This window comes from Leucoraja erinacea, chromosome 20, assembly GCF_028641065.1.
Source record: "Leucoraja erinacea ecotype New England chromosome 20, Leri_hhj_1, whole genome shotgun sequence".
Lineage (NCBI taxonomy): Eukaryota > Metazoa > Chordata > Chondrichthyes > Rajiformes > Rajidae > Leucoraja > Leucoraja erinaceus.
Genome location: NC_073396.1, coordinates 11,269,648 through 11,287,316, shown reverse-complemented (window position 1 = coordinate 11,287,316; position 17,669 = coordinate 11,269,648). Strand labels below are relative to the sequence as shown.

At 48.6% G+C, this 17,669-nt stretch overlaps 1 protein-coding gene across 1 annotated transcript in view; it reads left to right on the top strand.

The window, feature by feature from the left end:
- The window catches only part of baiap3 (BAI1 associated protein 3), a 70,707-nt gene that overhangs the window by 12,340 nt on the left and 40,698 nt on the right, over positions 1–17,669 (top strand). Inside the window, exons 2-8 of the mRNA XM_055651241.1 lie at positions 2,989–3,079; positions 4,228–4,305; positions 4,684–4,791; positions 6,861–6,920; positions 11,187–11,253; positions 12,007–12,220; positions 13,051–13,095. Coding sequence (XP_055507216.1) covers positions 2,989–3,079; positions 4,228–4,305; positions 4,684–4,791; positions 6,861–6,920; positions 11,187–11,253; positions 12,007–12,220; positions 13,051–13,095 — 663 coding nt within the window. The remainder of the gene's footprint in view (positions 1–2,988; positions 3,080–4,227; positions 4,306–4,683; positions 4,792–6,860; positions 6,921–11,186; positions 11,254–12,006; positions 12,221–13,050; positions 13,096–17,669) is intronic.

Below are 17,669 nucleotides of genomic sequence, written 5' to 3'. Positions count from 1 at the left end.
ACATTCTCTCGAGAATTACATCCTTTCACTAATGTGGCAACAAAACGCCAAGTGTGGCCACACCAGTGTTTCATAAAGTTGCAACATGTCATCTTGACTCTTGTATTCTATGTACACCCTTTAGATTGCTTAACGTACTCATTTGATAGTAGTTGATTATGGATAGTACCTGTTATATACTTCCTTTGTTTTCCTACTTAAACCTTCAATAACCCATGTCGTTCAATGTTCCCTTATGACCGCCATCTTTTCCTTTCGGTCTTTCCCAAACATGCTTTTAATTTAGTTCAGAGGTACAGCACAGAAACAGGCCCTTCGGCCCACCGAGTCCGTACCGGTGATCCCCGCACACTATCCTACATAGACGAGGGATAATTTACATGTATACCAAGCCAATTAACCTATAAACCTGTACCTCTTTGGAGTGTGGGAGGAAATTGAAGATCTCGGAGAAAACCCACGTGGTCATGGGGAGGATGTGCAAACTCCGTACAGACAAGCCCCCGTTGTCGGGATTGAACCCAAGTCTCTGCTGCTGTAAGGCAGCAACTCCACCGCTGTGCCACCATGCTGCCCCAAACACTTGCGGTCCCTGACACTTGTTAAGTCTCATTTAAAAGGCTCTCACTTGTCTGATGTTGTTTTACCAGAGAAGCTCTCAGCACTGATCCCCGTGCCACCCCAGTAGTTTCTGACTGCCAATCTGAAAATGACCTTTATATCCTCTGATGCCCAGTCATGTCTCCACATCATCACGTTACCCTTACTTTGTTCAATCACCATTGGTGTTGGTGTTACGATTCTGTGAGGACAGAAAAAAAACATACAGTGAAAATTTTTGTTTTGGTGACCATGAGGCAAATCATTTCACGCAAGTCCACGAGCTGCTCTGCACAACACCGCCTGGGTCAAGACGAGATGGAGAGACCAGCGGAAGTCAGCGGAACCATTTAGGCAACACCATTACATCAATGACCCCCATGGACGTCCCTGGCCAGGACCTGCCCCGAAAGCAGTGGACAACCCACAACCGCTTGAGGACAGGCATCGGACTGGGGTAGAGATGAAGAGGTGGGGCCTCGAGGATAGCGCCTCATACGAGTGTGGGGACGCAACACACACAGTAGAGCACATCGTCACCAGTTGCCCCAATCACTGGCCACCGAGTGGTGAACGAGGTCTGATTGACCTGGGCGATGACAAGTTGGCCTAGCTCGCCTCAACGGAGCTGCAGGTCTAAAAGACACACGACAGAAGAAGGCAAATCATAATACTAATAATAATAATAATAATAATAATGTTATTTGTGTAGCAATTTTCATACAATTGAATGTGACCCAAAGTGCTTTTAACAAAAACCCAGGTCCAAACAAAGATCCAATTCAAAGCAGTAAGGACATAAACAGTTAATAACATAAAAAGCACAGATTTATATAAAAATATAAAATTAAAATTAAAAAATTGAGAGTGTAAAAGGAGAAAAAGCAAAATCCCTGAGGTCAAATACAGAGTCCCATATACTATATGTGCACACAAGCTGTGGACGGGCACGCTGAGAGAAATACAAGAGAATAAGGGTAATTTTTACAACATCATCAGAAGAAGTAAAAGCTTGATTGAAAAGATATGTTTTTAGCTGCCGTTTAAAAATGTCAACTGAGTGGGTGGGAGTCTCTCATGGCCCTGGGTCGGATATTCCACAGCTTGGGGGCGCAATTGAAAAAGGCTGTTTCACCAATTTTCTTACTGCTGCGGCATTGAGAGGCTAACAGGCGGCATCAGGAGACCTGAGCGCTCGAGTAGGGGCATAGGGAAGGAGGGACTCTGTAGAATATGCTGCTCCTAAGCCATTTAGGGCTTTATAGACAAGAAGGAGGACTTTATAGTCTATCCTGGATCTCACAGGGAGCCAATGAAGGAAGTATAATACTGGAGTGATATGTTCCCTTTTCTTGGTATTTGTGTGCATCAGATAGTGCAAAGGAGAAAATAAACAGAGTGCAGAATATAGTGTTACAGCTATAGAGAAAGTGCAAATTAAAAAAAAAAGTGCAAGGACTGTAACGAGATAGATTGGAAGATTGGGAATTATCCTTAGCATATAACAAATCTGTTCAAGAGTCTGATAACAGCAGGGAAAAGGTTGTTGTTGAATCTGGTGGTACATGCTTTCAATCTTTTGTATTTTCTGCCTGGTGGGAGAAGGGTAACGAGGGAATGAACAGGGCGTGAGTGGTCCTTGATTATATTGGCTGCTTTCCCACGGCAGTGTGAAGCGTAGATTTGTCCTCCAGAGATTCTGTCTGACCCGCTGAGTTACTCCAACACTTTGTGCTTTACTCAAGATTCTAGCATCTGGAGTTTCTTGTATCTCAATCGATTGACCGAACTATCTAACGGTGGCGCAGCTCCAGAGACCGCATTTGATCCTGACTACGGGCGCTGTCTGTACAGAACACGTCCTCCATGTGACCGCGTGGGTTTTCTCCGGGTGCTCTGGTTTCCGCCCACACTCCAAAGACGTGCAGGTTTGTAAGTTAATTGGCCTCTGTAAATTGCCCCGAGTGTGTGGGACATAGAACTAGTCTACGGGTGATGAATGGTCAGTGTGGACGCGATGGGTCGAAGGGCCTGTTTCCACGCTGAATCTCTTAAACTAAAACTCAAACTCAAACTAAAAACTATCTGTCGATATACAAATCTAACCATTCTTCAGCTTCTTTACAAATGTCTTTTGAAATCCAAAGTCACAACCTTAACTGGTTTTCCTTCATCTAACTGGCTGGCTACATCCAGTAAAGACAACTGCATTTGTTACACACGACTGCCTTTTCACAACACTGAGCTGATTTTGCTGAAACTACACTATGTAATCTGTTGCCATTTATTTTTGCAATGGACTCCGCCGTTTCCCTGGGTTGAACGGGTCATGCATGTGTGCTCCTTCTTGTTCAGCTGTGTTTACTGAATATATCTTCTCCGTGGCAGGACCGACGATGAAGGTGCCGATGATTTTTTCGCCTCGCTGACTGCTATTGAACAGAAGCAGGAGATCATGAAGCGCTTAGACTACACACTGGTACGCACCCCCCCCCCCCCCGCCTCCCGCCCCCCCGCCCCCCCACTGTGGTGTCCCCCCCCTACCCCCCCCCCCCCCCCCCCCCCCCCCCCCCCTCACACAGACCCTGGGATCAAGGGACGGTCACGCTGCCTGGCTCTGTCAGCCTCAGCAGCTCCGCGCCTTGTTGCCCTTGATGTTTCAGTGGGTTGTGTGTGGTTATCAACCACAGAGTCAGTGTGACGCTCCCCCTAAGGCAGCTGTGGGTTACAGATGTGGCACTGGGAGGTAGCACTGGGAGCAGAAGTGTGTCAAGAATGTCTGATGCGGGCAGAACTCGGTGCAATGGATCAGAGCCCCAGTCACTGCCCCAGACTGGGGTCCAAAGCCATATGTCCTGGTAAGTGCCAGCCAGTGGTTGTGACCAAGTCCAATGGCCAGTGCCCAGGGGTGGTATCCATGGCCATTGTGCCTGTGGTCAGTGCCCCTGGTCAGTGCCCTGTCTGTAGACTCTCTGTAGTCAGTGCCTGTAGACAGTGTCTGTGGGCTATCTATCTGCGATCAGTGCCCATGGATATTGACTGTGGTCAGTACCCATCAGTGCCCCTGGTCAGTGCCCAAGGTTTAGATTTATTATCGTCAGGTGTGCCCAGGTGCAGTGTAAAGCTTTGTTTTGCATGCTATCCAACAGATCAGATGTACCATATATAGATACAGTCAAGTCACACTCAACTACAATAAAGCAAAGGGAACGATAAAGAGTGCGGAATATAGTTCTCAGCATTGTAGCGCAACAGTTCAACAATGTAGGGAACAGCGCAACAATGGGGTTGAGGAGAATCAGACAATACCCGAGCTTATGGAAGGACCACTCAGAGGTCTGATTACAGAGGGGAAGAAGCTGTTCTTGGGTCTGGTGGTGCGTGCTTCCAAGCTTCTGTACCATCTGCCAGACAGGAGCAGAGAGAAAAAGGGATGACCCGGGGTGGGACAAGTCTTTGATTATGTTGGCCGCTTTTCCGAGGCAGTATCAAGTTTAGAGGGAGTCAATGGTGGGTCTCTCTGTCATGGACTGGCTGCATCTACAACTCTCTGGAATTTCCTGCGGTTGCGAACAGTTTTATGGAACCAGTGTGAAATGTAACGAGGTCCCTCGTTGTCCACCACAGCCTCCAGAGGATGCCAGGGACCTGCTTCCTCCTCAATCACCTGGAAACAGTGAGAAGTTGAAGATCTCACACAGAGAGGTAAGGTCCATCTTTAAAGAGAGTCAGGGGGTTCCCTGGGAAGGTGGGGGTGATTGAGGTTTGGGGTGTGAGTTGGTGTTGCTGAGTGCCGTGCTGACAGTAAAGGGTGGGAGCAGGAAAGGGGATGTAACGAGGACAAACCTGCACGTCTTTGGAGTGTGGGAGCTCCCGGAGAAAACCCACGCAGGTCACGGAGATAATGAGCAAACTCCGCACAGACAAACACTAGTAGTCAAGGATCGAACCCTGGTCTCTGGCGCTCGAAGGCAGCAACTCGACCGCTGCGACACCGTGCCATCCACGTTGATGGGGGAGTGGGCAGGAAAGTGTTGGGCCGTCATGGATCAGTTTACCGGTGTGTTTTATCTGTCCCTGTAGTTGCTGTTGCTTTATGAGGACGCGCTCTACACCCTGATCCACAAACGCGGCGTTCCCTCCGCCTCACACGTGACGAGCCAAGAGGAGATGATCCGCTATCTACAAAAGGTAATCCTGGGGCTTTCCACACCATGTTACACTGATTGGTATAGACACACTGAACGCCCAGAACCAAGGGCAGATCTACTGGATTACTTAGGACAGCTCTACAACCCATGGTCCCAGAGATACAGGTTTTCCCACACTGAAACCCCAGGTTGCAGAGACAGAGACAGAGACAGAGTCAGAGACAGAGAGACAGAGACCGAGACCGAGACAGAGAGACAGAGAGACAGAGACAGAGACAGAGACAGAGACAGAGAGACAGAGACAGAGAGACAGAGACAGAGAGACAGAGACAGAGTCAGAGTCAGAGACAGAGAGACAGAGACCGAGAGAGACAGAGACAGAGACAGAGACAGAGTCAGAGACAGAGACAGAGAGACAGAGACAGAGACAGAGACAGAGACAGAGAGAGACAGAGACAGAGAGACAGAGACCGAGAGACAGAGAGACAGAGACAGAGACAGAGACCGAGAGAGAGACCGAGAGAGACAGAGACAGAGAGACAGAGAGACAGAGACAAATGGAATAAAACTAATAAAAAGGCAAATATAACAAAGCTGCAGAGACGTTGGATCACAGAGAATCAGACCTCAACTGCCCACCCAGGCGTTAGAAAAAATCTTCTCACTCCCTTCATTCCCAAATCTACTGAGGAAGGGTCTCGACCCGAGACGTCACCCATTCCTTCTCTCCAGAGATGCTGCCTGTCCCGCTGAGTTAAACCCAGCATTTTGTGTCTGTCCGCTTGTATTGGTTGTATAATAGCACAATTGCTCCAATGCAGTGGGTCCACATCCTGGTGAACAATGGAAAATTGGTTCATTCAATGATTCAGTTGTCACAATGATACTTTGTTGTCACAGGTACATAGGTGCAGCGCAATGCGTTGTTTTGCGTACAACCCGGGGAAAAACCGTACAGCAGTCCTCACCACGGCAGTCGGTACACAAGAGTCGCCATGTTTCTGGCGCCGACAAAAATGTGAAAAGTTCATTGAACAGTTTTAGTTTCTGCTTGCAGCAGCTAACCTGCCTGTAGCCGCACATGGTCGCAGACAGCCCCCCCCCCCACCTTGTCCCCCCTTTGCTCATGGCATCCCCCTGCCAGGTCTCCCCCGCCAGGCTCCCCCGCTTCTGCCTGTTTATGGAGTGAGATACATGTGAGATTACATGTTGAACCTTGCACTGTAATTATATCGAGGACAATGTTTACCTATCTGTAGTGCCGCTGCAAGTAAGGATTTCATTATCTCGTTTTGGGACATATGACAATAAAACACTCATGACTCTTGACTCCTCTTCATGTTCATAAGTATATAACAGATAAGAGCAGAATTAGGCCATTCGGCCCATTGTCCACATTCAATCATGGCTGATCAATCTTCCCCTCAACCCCATTCTCCTGCCATAACTCCTGTGCTAATCAAGAATCTATCTAATCTCTGCCTTAAAAATATCAAGGCCTCCACAGCCTTCTGTGGCAATGAATTCTACAGATTCACCGCCTTCTGGCTAAAGAAATTCCTCCTTCCTAAAGAAACGTCCTTTTATTCGGAGGTTATGGCCTCTGGTCCAAGACTCGCCCACTAGTGGAAACATCCACTCCACATCCTCTCCACATCCAGGCCTTTCACTAAACTTTCAAAGTTTACAGGTGAGGTGATAGTTGTGAATGAGAGGTGAGGAGAGTGACTTTCTTCAAGAAGAGATCGAATCGATGAAAGGGAGAAATGAGCATCAGATAAACTTTAAGGCCTGGGATACATTCCATCTTTTCCACATCCGCTCTATCCGGGCCTACTTGCCTGCGTTGTCATCACCCGTTGGTCAGGGCGTGAGGTGGAGGAGTCAGTCCAGGTTCATACCTCCAGCAGGGAGGAGGCTGGCATTGCCCAGCTACCCGTTGCCCACCCCTGCTGGGAAATGAGTGGATGTCAATGTCAGAGCAAGCTGGGCAGTTGGTGAACTGTGTTGTTGATGAGATCCCCAGGGGGACCACGTGCCTTGTCAGAAACACTGCCGTGCGGCGTGTGAAGAGCTCAAGAGGCTGAAGCAACTTGAAATGTTTTACAGGTCTTCAAGCTTGATGTGAGTGACCACGCAGAGATAATGCGCAGAGTGAAAGAAGCTAAGGTAAGCTTGTTGCTGTATTAGAATGCTAGCCCCTCATATGGTAATCCCACTGACTATACAAAGACAGGCCGGCATGGTGGCGCAGTGGTAGAGTTGCTGCCTTACAGTGCCAGAGACCTGGGCTTGACCCTGACTGCGGGTGCTGTCTGTGTGAAGTTTGTACGTTCACCCCGTCAACATGTGGGCTTTCTCCGGGTGCTCCGGCTTCCACCGACATTACAAAGACATACAGTTTTGTACGTTGACAAAAATGCTGGAGAAACTCAGCGGGTGAGGCAGCATCTATGGAGCGATGGAAATAGGCAACGTTTCGGGTCGAAACCCTTCTTCAGACTGTTGCGAGGGTGGGGGGGGAGCGGGAAGAAGAAAGGAAGAGGTGGAGCCAGTGGGCTGAGGGAGAGCTGAGAAGGGGAGGAGAAAGTAGGGACTACCTGAAATTAGAGAAGTCAATGTGCATACCGCTGGGGTGCAAACTGCCCAAGCGAAATATGAGGTCCTACTCCTCCAATTTACTTCGCCGAACACCTCCGCTCGGTCCGCAATAACCAACCTGATCTCCCGGTGGCTCGGCACTTCAACTCCCCCTCCCATTCCGAATCCGACCTTTCGGTCCTGGGCCTCCTTCATGGCCAAAGTGAGGACCACCGTAAATTGGAGGAGCAGCACCTCATATTCCGACCCGAAACGTTGCCTATTTCCTTCGCTCCGTAGATGCTGCCTCACCCGCTGAGTTTCTCCAGCATTTTTGTCTACCTTCGATTTTCCAGCATCTGCAGTTCCTTCTTAAACATAAGGTTTGTAGGTTAATTGGCTTCAGTAAAATTTGAAATTTTGAAATTGTCCCAAGCGCGTAAGATAATGCTAGTGTCGGTCGGCGTAGATCGGTGGGCCGAAAGGCCTGTTCCTGAGCAGCATCTCTAAACTCGAAACTCTAAAAACTGTAAAGCTTCTAACATTGCTTTGCCTTCCCAGTTCTAAATGGCTTTGTTTTAAAACTATTGATTATTTTCTGGTTCCTCTATACGGGAATCATCCATTAAATTACACTCCTTATTTACCTTCATATCAGCCGTGGCTCCAACGGTTCGACTGATAACTTGCGCTGTTTACATATATATTTCTGCTGCTTCAGCCCGTGCACTAAAGTCCACTGATGTAAGCAAGACCAGATCGAAGGGGGGAGGAGTGTAAAACCTAGCAACTAGGTCTACTGCTTCTTTTCAGTAGTTTTTGTTTCTTTTGTGACTTTAGACTTTGGACCTTAGCGATACAGCGCGGAAACAGTCCCTTCGGCCCATCGACCAGCATGCTATCACTACCCTCCACACTAGGGACAATTTAAAATCTTTACAATTTTGTCCTAACCTCCTCTCTTCGAGTTTGTTTTTTTCCCCCCTCATCCTCTAACAATCGGTCTAAAGACGGGTTCCCACCTGAAACATCACCTATCCATGTTCTCCAGAGATGCTGCCCGACCAGTTGAGTTACTCCAGCACTTTGTGTCTCAGAAGGTTTCCAGGGTTTGTTCCCAAGCTGTCCCAGAATTTGATGTCCCTGAGATTAGTTCCTGAGGTTTATTCCTTTCCACAGAGTCTCTTGCCCAGAGTGGGTGAGTCAAGAACGAGAGGACATATGTTTAAGGTGACGGGGAAAAGATTTAATAGATATCTGAGGGGTAATGTTTTCAGGTGGGTGTATGGAACAAGCTGCCAGAGCAGGTAGTGAGGCTGGGACTATCCCAACATTTATGAAACAGTTAGACAACATGTCCCAGCTACACTAATCCCACTTACCCCCACGTGGGCAGGTGGGACGAGTGTAGCTGGGACATGTTGGCCGGTGTGGGCAAGGTGGGCCGAAGGGCCTGTTTCCACACACTATCGCTCTATGACTATGTGCAGAGTTAGTTCCCAGGGAATGAGAAACAAGAATGCCTTGTAAAAATAATACAGCACAGGAAGGGGTTGGACAGGCTAGATGCAGGAAGATTGTTCCCGATGTTGGGGAAGCCCAGAACAAGGGGTCACAGTTTAAGGATAAGGGGGAAATCTTTTAGGACCGAGATGAGAAAAACATTTTTCACACAGAGAGTGGTGAATCTCTGGAATTCTCTGCCACAGAAGGTAGTTGAGGCCAGGTCATTGGCTATATTTAAGAGGGAGTTAGATGTGCCCCTTGTGGCTAAAGGTATCAGGGGGTATGAAGAGAAAGCAGGTACAGGATACTGAGTTGGATGATCAGCCATGATCATATTGAATGGCGGTGCAGGCTCGAAGGGCCGAATGGCCTACTCCTGCACCTATTTTCTATGTTTCTATGTTTCTAACACGATTCCCAGCGGTGTGACTCCGGTGTGTTTCACCATTCCCTGCTTACTAAGGTCCAGCATGGAGTTGTTGCTTTTCTTCATCCAAGGGGAGATGCTACTTCAGTTCAATGTCCCATTGAACAGCGATGAGTCGGATAATCAGAGCAGATTTTGTGCTCAATTCCAGGGTGGTACTTAAACCCACATCCTTCTGTACTGATTAGTGTCACTGAGCTACGGTTTACACTCGAACATTATATTCACTCCTGATTGGCGGTGCAGGCTTGATGGGCTGAATGGCCTCCTCCTGCACCTATTTTCTATGTATCTATGAACAGGCCCTTCGGCCCACAATGTTCCTGGGGATTTCTCTTAGCCAGAAGTGGCCAGAGTTGTGTTCGGAGATCGACCTGTGTACTTTTCTGGTTCTCTTTACAGCAAACTCCGAAGTGGCTCCATTGCCCACAATATAAATGGATGAGCAATATAGGGGAAATACAATGACAAAGTACAAGTACCTTTAGCCTGTGCTTGCACTTTCAACAAAGCTTGTAACATTATTTCCAGCATCGCCTGGTCTTTCCCCACAGCTCTGGAAATCATTTCCTTTCAAAGATATGTGCAACTTCCTTTTCAGAGATATTATTTCAATGCTTTCAACATCAATGTGTTCCCAATTGCAATTTCGTTTGTACATTAGTTTTCCCCAAGTCCCCCCCCCCGCCCCCCCCCCCCCCCCCTGAATCATTCTGCCAACTGCGATCTGTCTGTCGCTGTTCGACTGTGGCTCATCCGCCACTGGGGATGGTCTTCTGTTGGTTCCGCTATAGAAACCCTTCGCGATTCACCTTCTGTCATATCTCCCTTAACTTCACCGCTCTGAGAGGAAGGATCCCAGCCCCGCACAATGTCCTGGCCTCAACACTGCTGCTCCCACCACCTGCCCAGAATGTATCCCAAGCCTTGGAGTTTACGAAGGACCTGCAGATGCTGGAAAATCGAAGGTAGACAAAAGTGCTGGAGAAACTCAGCGGGTGCAGCAGCATCTATGGAGCGAAGGAAATAGGCAACGTTTCGTGCCGAAACGTTGCCTATTTCCTTCGCTCCATAGATGCCGCTGCATCCAGCTGAGTTTCTCCAGCACTTTTGTCTCCCAAGCCTTGGAGTTCATCTGATGCTCATTTCTCCCTTTCATCGATCGATCTCTCCTCGAAGAAAGTCGCCCTCCTCGCCTCTCGTCCCCAACTTTCACCTCACCTGTAAGCTTTGAAAGGCCTGGATAGAGTGGATGTGGGCAGGATGTTTCCACTAGTGGGAGAGTCTTGGACCAGAGGCCATAGCCTCAGAATAAAAGGATGTGCCTTTAGGAAGCTGATGAGCAGGAATTTCGTAGGTCAAATGGTGGTGAATCTGTGGCATTCATTGCCACAGACGGCTGTGGAGGCTCAGTCAATAGATAGTTTTAAGCTGGAGATTGGCAGATTTTTGATGAGTTATGCCCCTGTCCCACTTAGGAAACCTGAACGGAAACCTCTGGAGACTTTGCGCCCCACCCAAGGTTTCCGTGCGGTTCCCGGAGGTTTTTGTCAGTCTCCCTACCTGCTTCCACTACCTGCAACCTCCGGCAACCACCTCCAACCTCCAGGAACCGCACGGAAACCTTGGGTGGGGCGCAAAGTCTCCAGAGGTTTCCGTTCAGGTTTCCTAAGTGGGACAGGGGCATTAGGGTGTCAGGGGTTATGGGGAGATGGCATGAGAATGGGGTTGAGAGGGAAAGATAGATCTTTATGGGTCGAATGGCATAATTCTGCTATACCTTTATCAACTTATCAACTCTCCCACTAGTGGAAACATCCCCTCCTTGTATTGAGGAAGGGAGGTGGGTGCTGCGTGGCCCGTTACTCAAGTGCCTGTTGCTCAGCTGTTGTGATGTGTGCGATTCTTTGTGTATCCCACAGGCACCCTCTCTCACCGTGAAGGTGACCATCGTGGAGGCGAGGAACCTGCTGGCCAAGGATGCCAACGGTGAGTGACCCCGGGCACGGCTCGGACCTGCCCTCGTGTGTCTTCCAACGTTCTTCACTAATCCTCAGGCAGGAGATGTGCTGTGGGGAGGAATCTCGGTACAATCAGTCAATGATCGCAACTGAAAGCAGACATTCACAACTTTGCGCAGAAACTATCAGTAAAGCTAACATGTTAACGTAACGAGTTAACACTGAGATTTCTTCCCCTCCCCTCCCCCCCCAACCTCCCCCAGGTCACTGGTTACTTGTCACATCCCAGTAATGTCCGCATTATAATTAATGGCAGAGTTGAGACTCACCCAACACACTAGGGGGAGAGGCTGGTTGGTATCATTATGCGATCCAGTGATTATTCTGTGATTCCAGTGATTATTCTTCAATCTCAATGACTACATAGAAAAAACATAGAAAATAGGTGCAGGAGTAGGCCATTCGGCCCTTCGAGCCTGCACCGCCATTTGATATGATCATGACTGATCATGGCTACCCCATGATCCCATTGATTACTCCATGGTTCAGCCGATTACTCCCAGCGATGTTTTGCACACAGGTCAAAGGCCATTCCTCACGCCACCTGCACCAGTTGTAGAATTAATACAGCCCCTTCATTAATACAACCCTTTCCCATTCCCCTTCCCCCCCACTCCCCACCCCAGCCATCTCCCTTCCATCTTTGCAAACACGGACCACCATGGCGGGGCCCTAGGGAGCTCACCCACCTTCCGTTCCCTGACGCTGTGGATCTCTGCAGGGTTCAGTGATCCCTACTGCATGCTGGGAATCACCCAGGGCCAACCCGCACCAGAGGTGGAAGAGAAGAAGGGTCGCAAATTCAGCTTCCGGAGGAAAAAGGAGAAGATAGAGAAGAGGTCAAGCCTCAAGGACGTGCTTCCTGTCAAGTACATCCAGGTCACAAACGTCAAGTCCAACACCTTGAATCCCGTGTGGAACGAGAGCTACGTTTTGTGAGTATATTTACGCCTGATCGACCAACTCCCAGACAGCGTAGTTTGGCAGCGACCATATCCTCTGCCCTTTGATCATCATTCCCCCAGCATGGATTCATTATTTCCATCGGCGTTAGTTTTGCTCAGGTAGTGAACCGCATAATGCTGGAGAAACAAGACATAGGCTTCCCCCGGGTGATCCGGTTTCCTCCTGCACTCCAAAGATATACAGGTTTGTAGGTTAATTGGCTTTCTGTAAATTGTCCCCAGTGTGTAGGACAGTGCTAGTGTATGGGGCGACTGCTGGTCAGCACGGACTTGGTGAGCCGAAGGGCCTATTTCCATGCTGTATCTCTAAAGTCTAAAGTCTACAGTAATCTGTCATCCCACTTTCGTATCCACTCTCTACACACTAGGGGCAATTAATCTACCAATCACTCTGGATTGTGAGTAAACTCAAGCACCCGAGGGTAATTCATGCAGTCACAGAGAGGACATGCAAACTCCACAGAGGCAGCACCAGAGGTCAGGATCAAAGCTGGGTCTCTAGAGCTGTGAGGCTGCAGCTGTGCCAGTTGTGCTGCTGTGCTGCCCAGCCCTTGCCCATTGGGGTTGCTGATATGTTACAGCAATTGCACCAACTAGCACCATTGCCACGGAGAATGAGGAATCTCCTGTACATGGGGCTGTGAGACTCTGCGAATGAAGAGGTTTGACAGCAAATAGACATCAAAATACTTTCATTGACTGTGAGATACCTAGTCACAGCAGGGGCCCCTGCAAGAAACTGCAGGGAAGCAAGGCTTCCTTTCTCTGTTAAATGGCCATTGATTTCTTGTTTATTCCAGTGAAGTGGATGACATCCACAATGACCAGCTGCACCTTGACATTTGGTAAGTGCTTTCTTTTCATGTGCATCTTATTTATGTTCTATTTCTGTTTCTCCGCCTCCGTTCTCTGTCTGCCTCACCCTCCATTCACATTGTGATTCCCTTTTCCCTCGTATCCATCTGGCTCCAATTCCCTTCTCTCCACCACCTCTCCCTTGATCTGTTACCATCTCCATCTCACCTTCTCGTTCTTTGTTCATCACTCCGTGTTTCTTTCTCTGTTCCTCCGTTTCACACCTTCTCCCTTTCTTTCTACCTCTCCATCTCTCTCTCTCTTTCTCTCCATCTCTCCATCAGACTTTATTTCCTCCGTTTGCTTTCCCCTTCCTCTGCTTCTCTCTCCTTCTTTCCCTCTGTCACTCGCTCGGTTTCCCTTTCATTCTTTGTCTCGCTGCATCCCTCTTTCATCACTGCTTCACTCCCTTTCTCTTTTTTTTTCTCTTTCGGTCCCTTTTAACTGCTTTCTTTCTCTCTCTGGAATGAGTAAAGGCGAGATCAGAGGGATTGCCATTCCCCTACTGTCCCTACCCAAAACCGAGATCCGTCCCATATGGTTTTGCTGGATAGAAGATGCAGCATGGAAACAGGCCCTTCGGCCCGTCCCGTTCATGCCGACCATTGATCACCCTTTGATGGATAAGGGGGAAGGAAGTCTTTTTGGACCTAGATGAGAAAATCATTTTTTACACAGAGAGTGGTGAATCTGTGGAACTCTCTGCCACAGAAGGTAGTTGAGGACAGTTCATTGGCTATATTTAAGAGGGAGTTAGATGTGGCCCTTGTGGCTAAAGAGATCAGGGGGTATGGAGAGAAGGTAGGTACAGGATACTGAGTTGGATGATCAGCCATGATCATATCGAATGACGGTGCAGGCTCGAGGGGCCGAATGGCCTACTCCTGCACCTGTTTTCTATGTCTAGGTTTCACACTGGTTCTATGTTACCCCACTTTGGCATCCCCCGCCTGAACACCGGGGTCAATTTTACAGAGGCCAATTAGCTTTCAAATCCGCGCGTCTTTGGGATGTGGGAGGAGACGAGAGCACAGGGGGGAAACCCATGTGGTCACAGGAAGAAGATGTAAAATCCACACAGACGGAGCCCAAGGCCAGGATCGAACCCTGGTCTCTGGCGCTGCGAGGTAGCAACTCTACCGGCTACTCTTAAACTGTGCCGGGGTACTCAGTCACAGAGCTGGTCTGTGTAATGGCTGTGACTGTCATAATGACGGGGTTACATTGATAATATTGCCATGCTATAAAACGTGCAAGAATATCTATGCCAGGTCTCTCTGGGCGGAAGCCACCTTCAGCAGGCTGTGTGCAGACTGTTGTTGAGAATGACTGACTCTGGTGGGGTCAAGACCTGACCAGTCACAAACCTCCTCCGACTGCCACCTCTCCCCGATGAGCAGAAGAAAGGGATTTGACATTGGCTGTGATCTGCTTGAACTGTAGCTCTCCCCGGTGTCTGTGGTGACGAGGAAGCAGGTGGAGGCCTGACACTCGGCTGGGAGAAGAATCCTTACCTCCCCGAGCCTGTTCCTCCATTCAATATATAATATATGTACAATATCAAAGGGTGGCACAGTGGCGTTGTTGGTAGAGCCACAGCCATACAGCGCCAGAGACCCGGGTCCGATCCCGACCTCGGTTGCTGTCTGTGTGGAGTTTCCACGTTCTCCCTGTGACCACGTGGGTTTCCTCCAGGTGCTCCGGTTTCCTCCCACATCCCAAAGATACGTGGGTTTGTAGGTTAATTGGCCACTGTCGCGTATAGGGAGTGTGTAGAGTGATGGTGTGAATGGGTAATTAATGGTCAGTATGGACTCGGTGGGTCAAAGATCCCGTTTCCATGCTGCATCTCTGAACTGAACTAAACTAAAACCCTCTCCTCTTTCCTACTCCCCTGATGTCTTTCATTAACAAAGTAGTCCGTCATACTCAGATTCACAGGGTGGTGAATCTGTGGAATTCATTGCCACAGACAGCTGTGGAGGCCGTCATTGGGTATCTTTAAGGTGGGGATTGACAGATTTTGTGATTAGTAAATGCCCCTGTCCCACTTAGGAAACCTGAACGGAAACCTCTGGAGACTTTGCGCCTCACCCAAGGTTTCCGTGCGGTTCCCGGAGGTTGCAGGTGGTTGCCGGAGGTTGCAGGTAGTGGATGCAGGTAGGGAGACTGACGAAAACCTCCGGGAACCGCACGGAAACCTTTAGTGGGGCGCAAAGTCTCCAGAGGTTTCCGTTCAGGTTTCCTAAGTGGGACAGGGGTGTTAGGGTTATGGGAAGAAGGCAGGAAAATGGGTTTGAGAGGAAAAGATACATCAGCCATGATAGAATGGCGAGTAGACTCGATGGGCCAAATGGCCTAATTCTGCTCCTATGTCTTATGAATGTAAAATTAAATATTAATCCAGAATCAATTGCTGTTGTGGATGAGTTGTCTATCACCCTCCCTCCACCCCATCCCATTGGAACTTATTTCTCTCCACCCTGTCAATTCTAATATCATGAACATTTTGATCAAGCACTTGTAAAGCACTTTGGGGTCAATGAAAATTGACTATAAATGTGCTATATAAATAAACTTATTATTATTATATATTATCAAGACTTCCTTTAACATTCTCAATTCCAGCATACACCACCCTCATTTCACAGATCTCTCCACGGAGTCCAGGTGACTTTCTGGCAAAGTTGGACTAAATGAGCATCAGGCCCACAATCTGAGACATTTCTAACTCCAGTGAATGATTACGTCTCCCAGCACTGATCCTCGCAGGATACCGCCAGCCACATCCTGTTGACTTGACAGCCTACCCATTATCTGTGTCCGAGTCGGTCAACAACTTCCTTCTGTCCATAGATAGACACAAAACGCTGGAGTAACTCAGCGGGGACAGGCTGCATCACTGGAGAGAAGGAATGGGTGACGTTTCCAGTCGAAACCCTTCTGAAGAAAGCACGACCCGATATGTCACCCATCCCTTCTCTCTAGGGATGCTGCCTGTCCCGCTGAGTTACTCCAGCATTCTGTGTCTGTCTTTGGTTTAAACCAGCGTCTGCAGTTCCTTCCTGCGCCTTCCTTCTGTCCATGGGCTTTATCTTTCACCAACAGTCTATCATACGTGATATCATCGCGAACCGCCTGAAAATCCGTATGTGTAGCATCCATAGTCTTTATGGCCTTGTCCATTGCCTTAGTTCCTTCCTCAGAACCCTGCGTCAGTTTCATTGACGTGATATACCCGTTTCACAATCCATGTCGGGTGCCTCAGAGCAACTGTCGGAGCTCAAAGCGTTCAGTCACCCGACATTTAATTACTGCGCCACGGTTGCTGGGACTCCCCACAACCTGGCTTCCCCTCACTGTCAAGCTGCCCGCTGCTCACCCTGAAGATATCTGAACACTCCCACAGAGACCTCAGGAACCTGTGTGCATGGTGTCACCAGAGTGCAGTCTCTCACACTCACTCTCAATGCCCACTAGTTGTGGGTTCACTTGCCGGCATGACTGCCTTTAACCCATGGCCCCCGACCCCCACTGACCCTAAACACACAGCCCCATTCCCCCATCCACCACTGAACCTAAACTCACAGCCCCTTTCCCCACTAAACCCATGGGCCCCATTCCCCACTGACCCTAAACACGCAGCCCCCATCACCCCCCCATCTCCTACTGACCCTAAACCCACTGGGCCCTCCTTCCCTATCGGGCCTAAATCCACAGCCTCCACTTGGACAGGTACATAGTGAGGAAATGCTTAGAGGGTTATGGGCCAAATGCGAGTAAATGGACACATTTTGGTGGGCATGGATGAGTTGGGCCGAAGGGCCTGTTTCTGTGCTTCCCAAACTCCGCGACTCACGTTTGCTTGATTAATTGTGGACACTCTCTGCCTCAAACTTGATCTAGTCTGAAATCTTAATAGCTGCTTGTAATTCTTGCTGCAGAACACGACACGGGTCAAAATTGTGCTATAATTGCAACGATCAAATATTAAAATGCTCACTGACTAGTGGGATAGTTGCTCATTACGCAGTGTAGTGTGACTGATCCTTTTCTTGGGATCACCTGTGTTTCCAAACAGCATGCAGCACACTTGAGAGATTCGCCAGACATGAGCTCATTTGCTTTTCCCAGTCCACATGAAAGTCAAGTTCCCTCATTAAAATCGCATACGTGATTTGTGTGATATCCTGGTGTATGCGTTTCACAACAGCCTTTACTCAACTCCAAATGAGTGTTAAATCTTTTTCAGTTTCTTAATTTCCGCTTATGAAGCCCCCCCTGCTCTTGCTTGCTGTTCATTATATCTTCCCCCCCATCAAAGATGCTGTTTCAACACTAATCAATGAGTCCGTTCATCATTCACATTTTTATCCTTCTTTTCTGTGGACTCTGTGACATGAAATATTTACCTTACAGTCCTGAATATTTACCTGAAGCTCTGTCCAAATTCCAGCTGCCACATGTTGATCATGTACCAGAATTCATTCAATTTTTATTCCTGACACGTTTTCAGAAAGCAAAATTACTTGCATTGCGCAAGTATGTTTTACTTGCATCATAC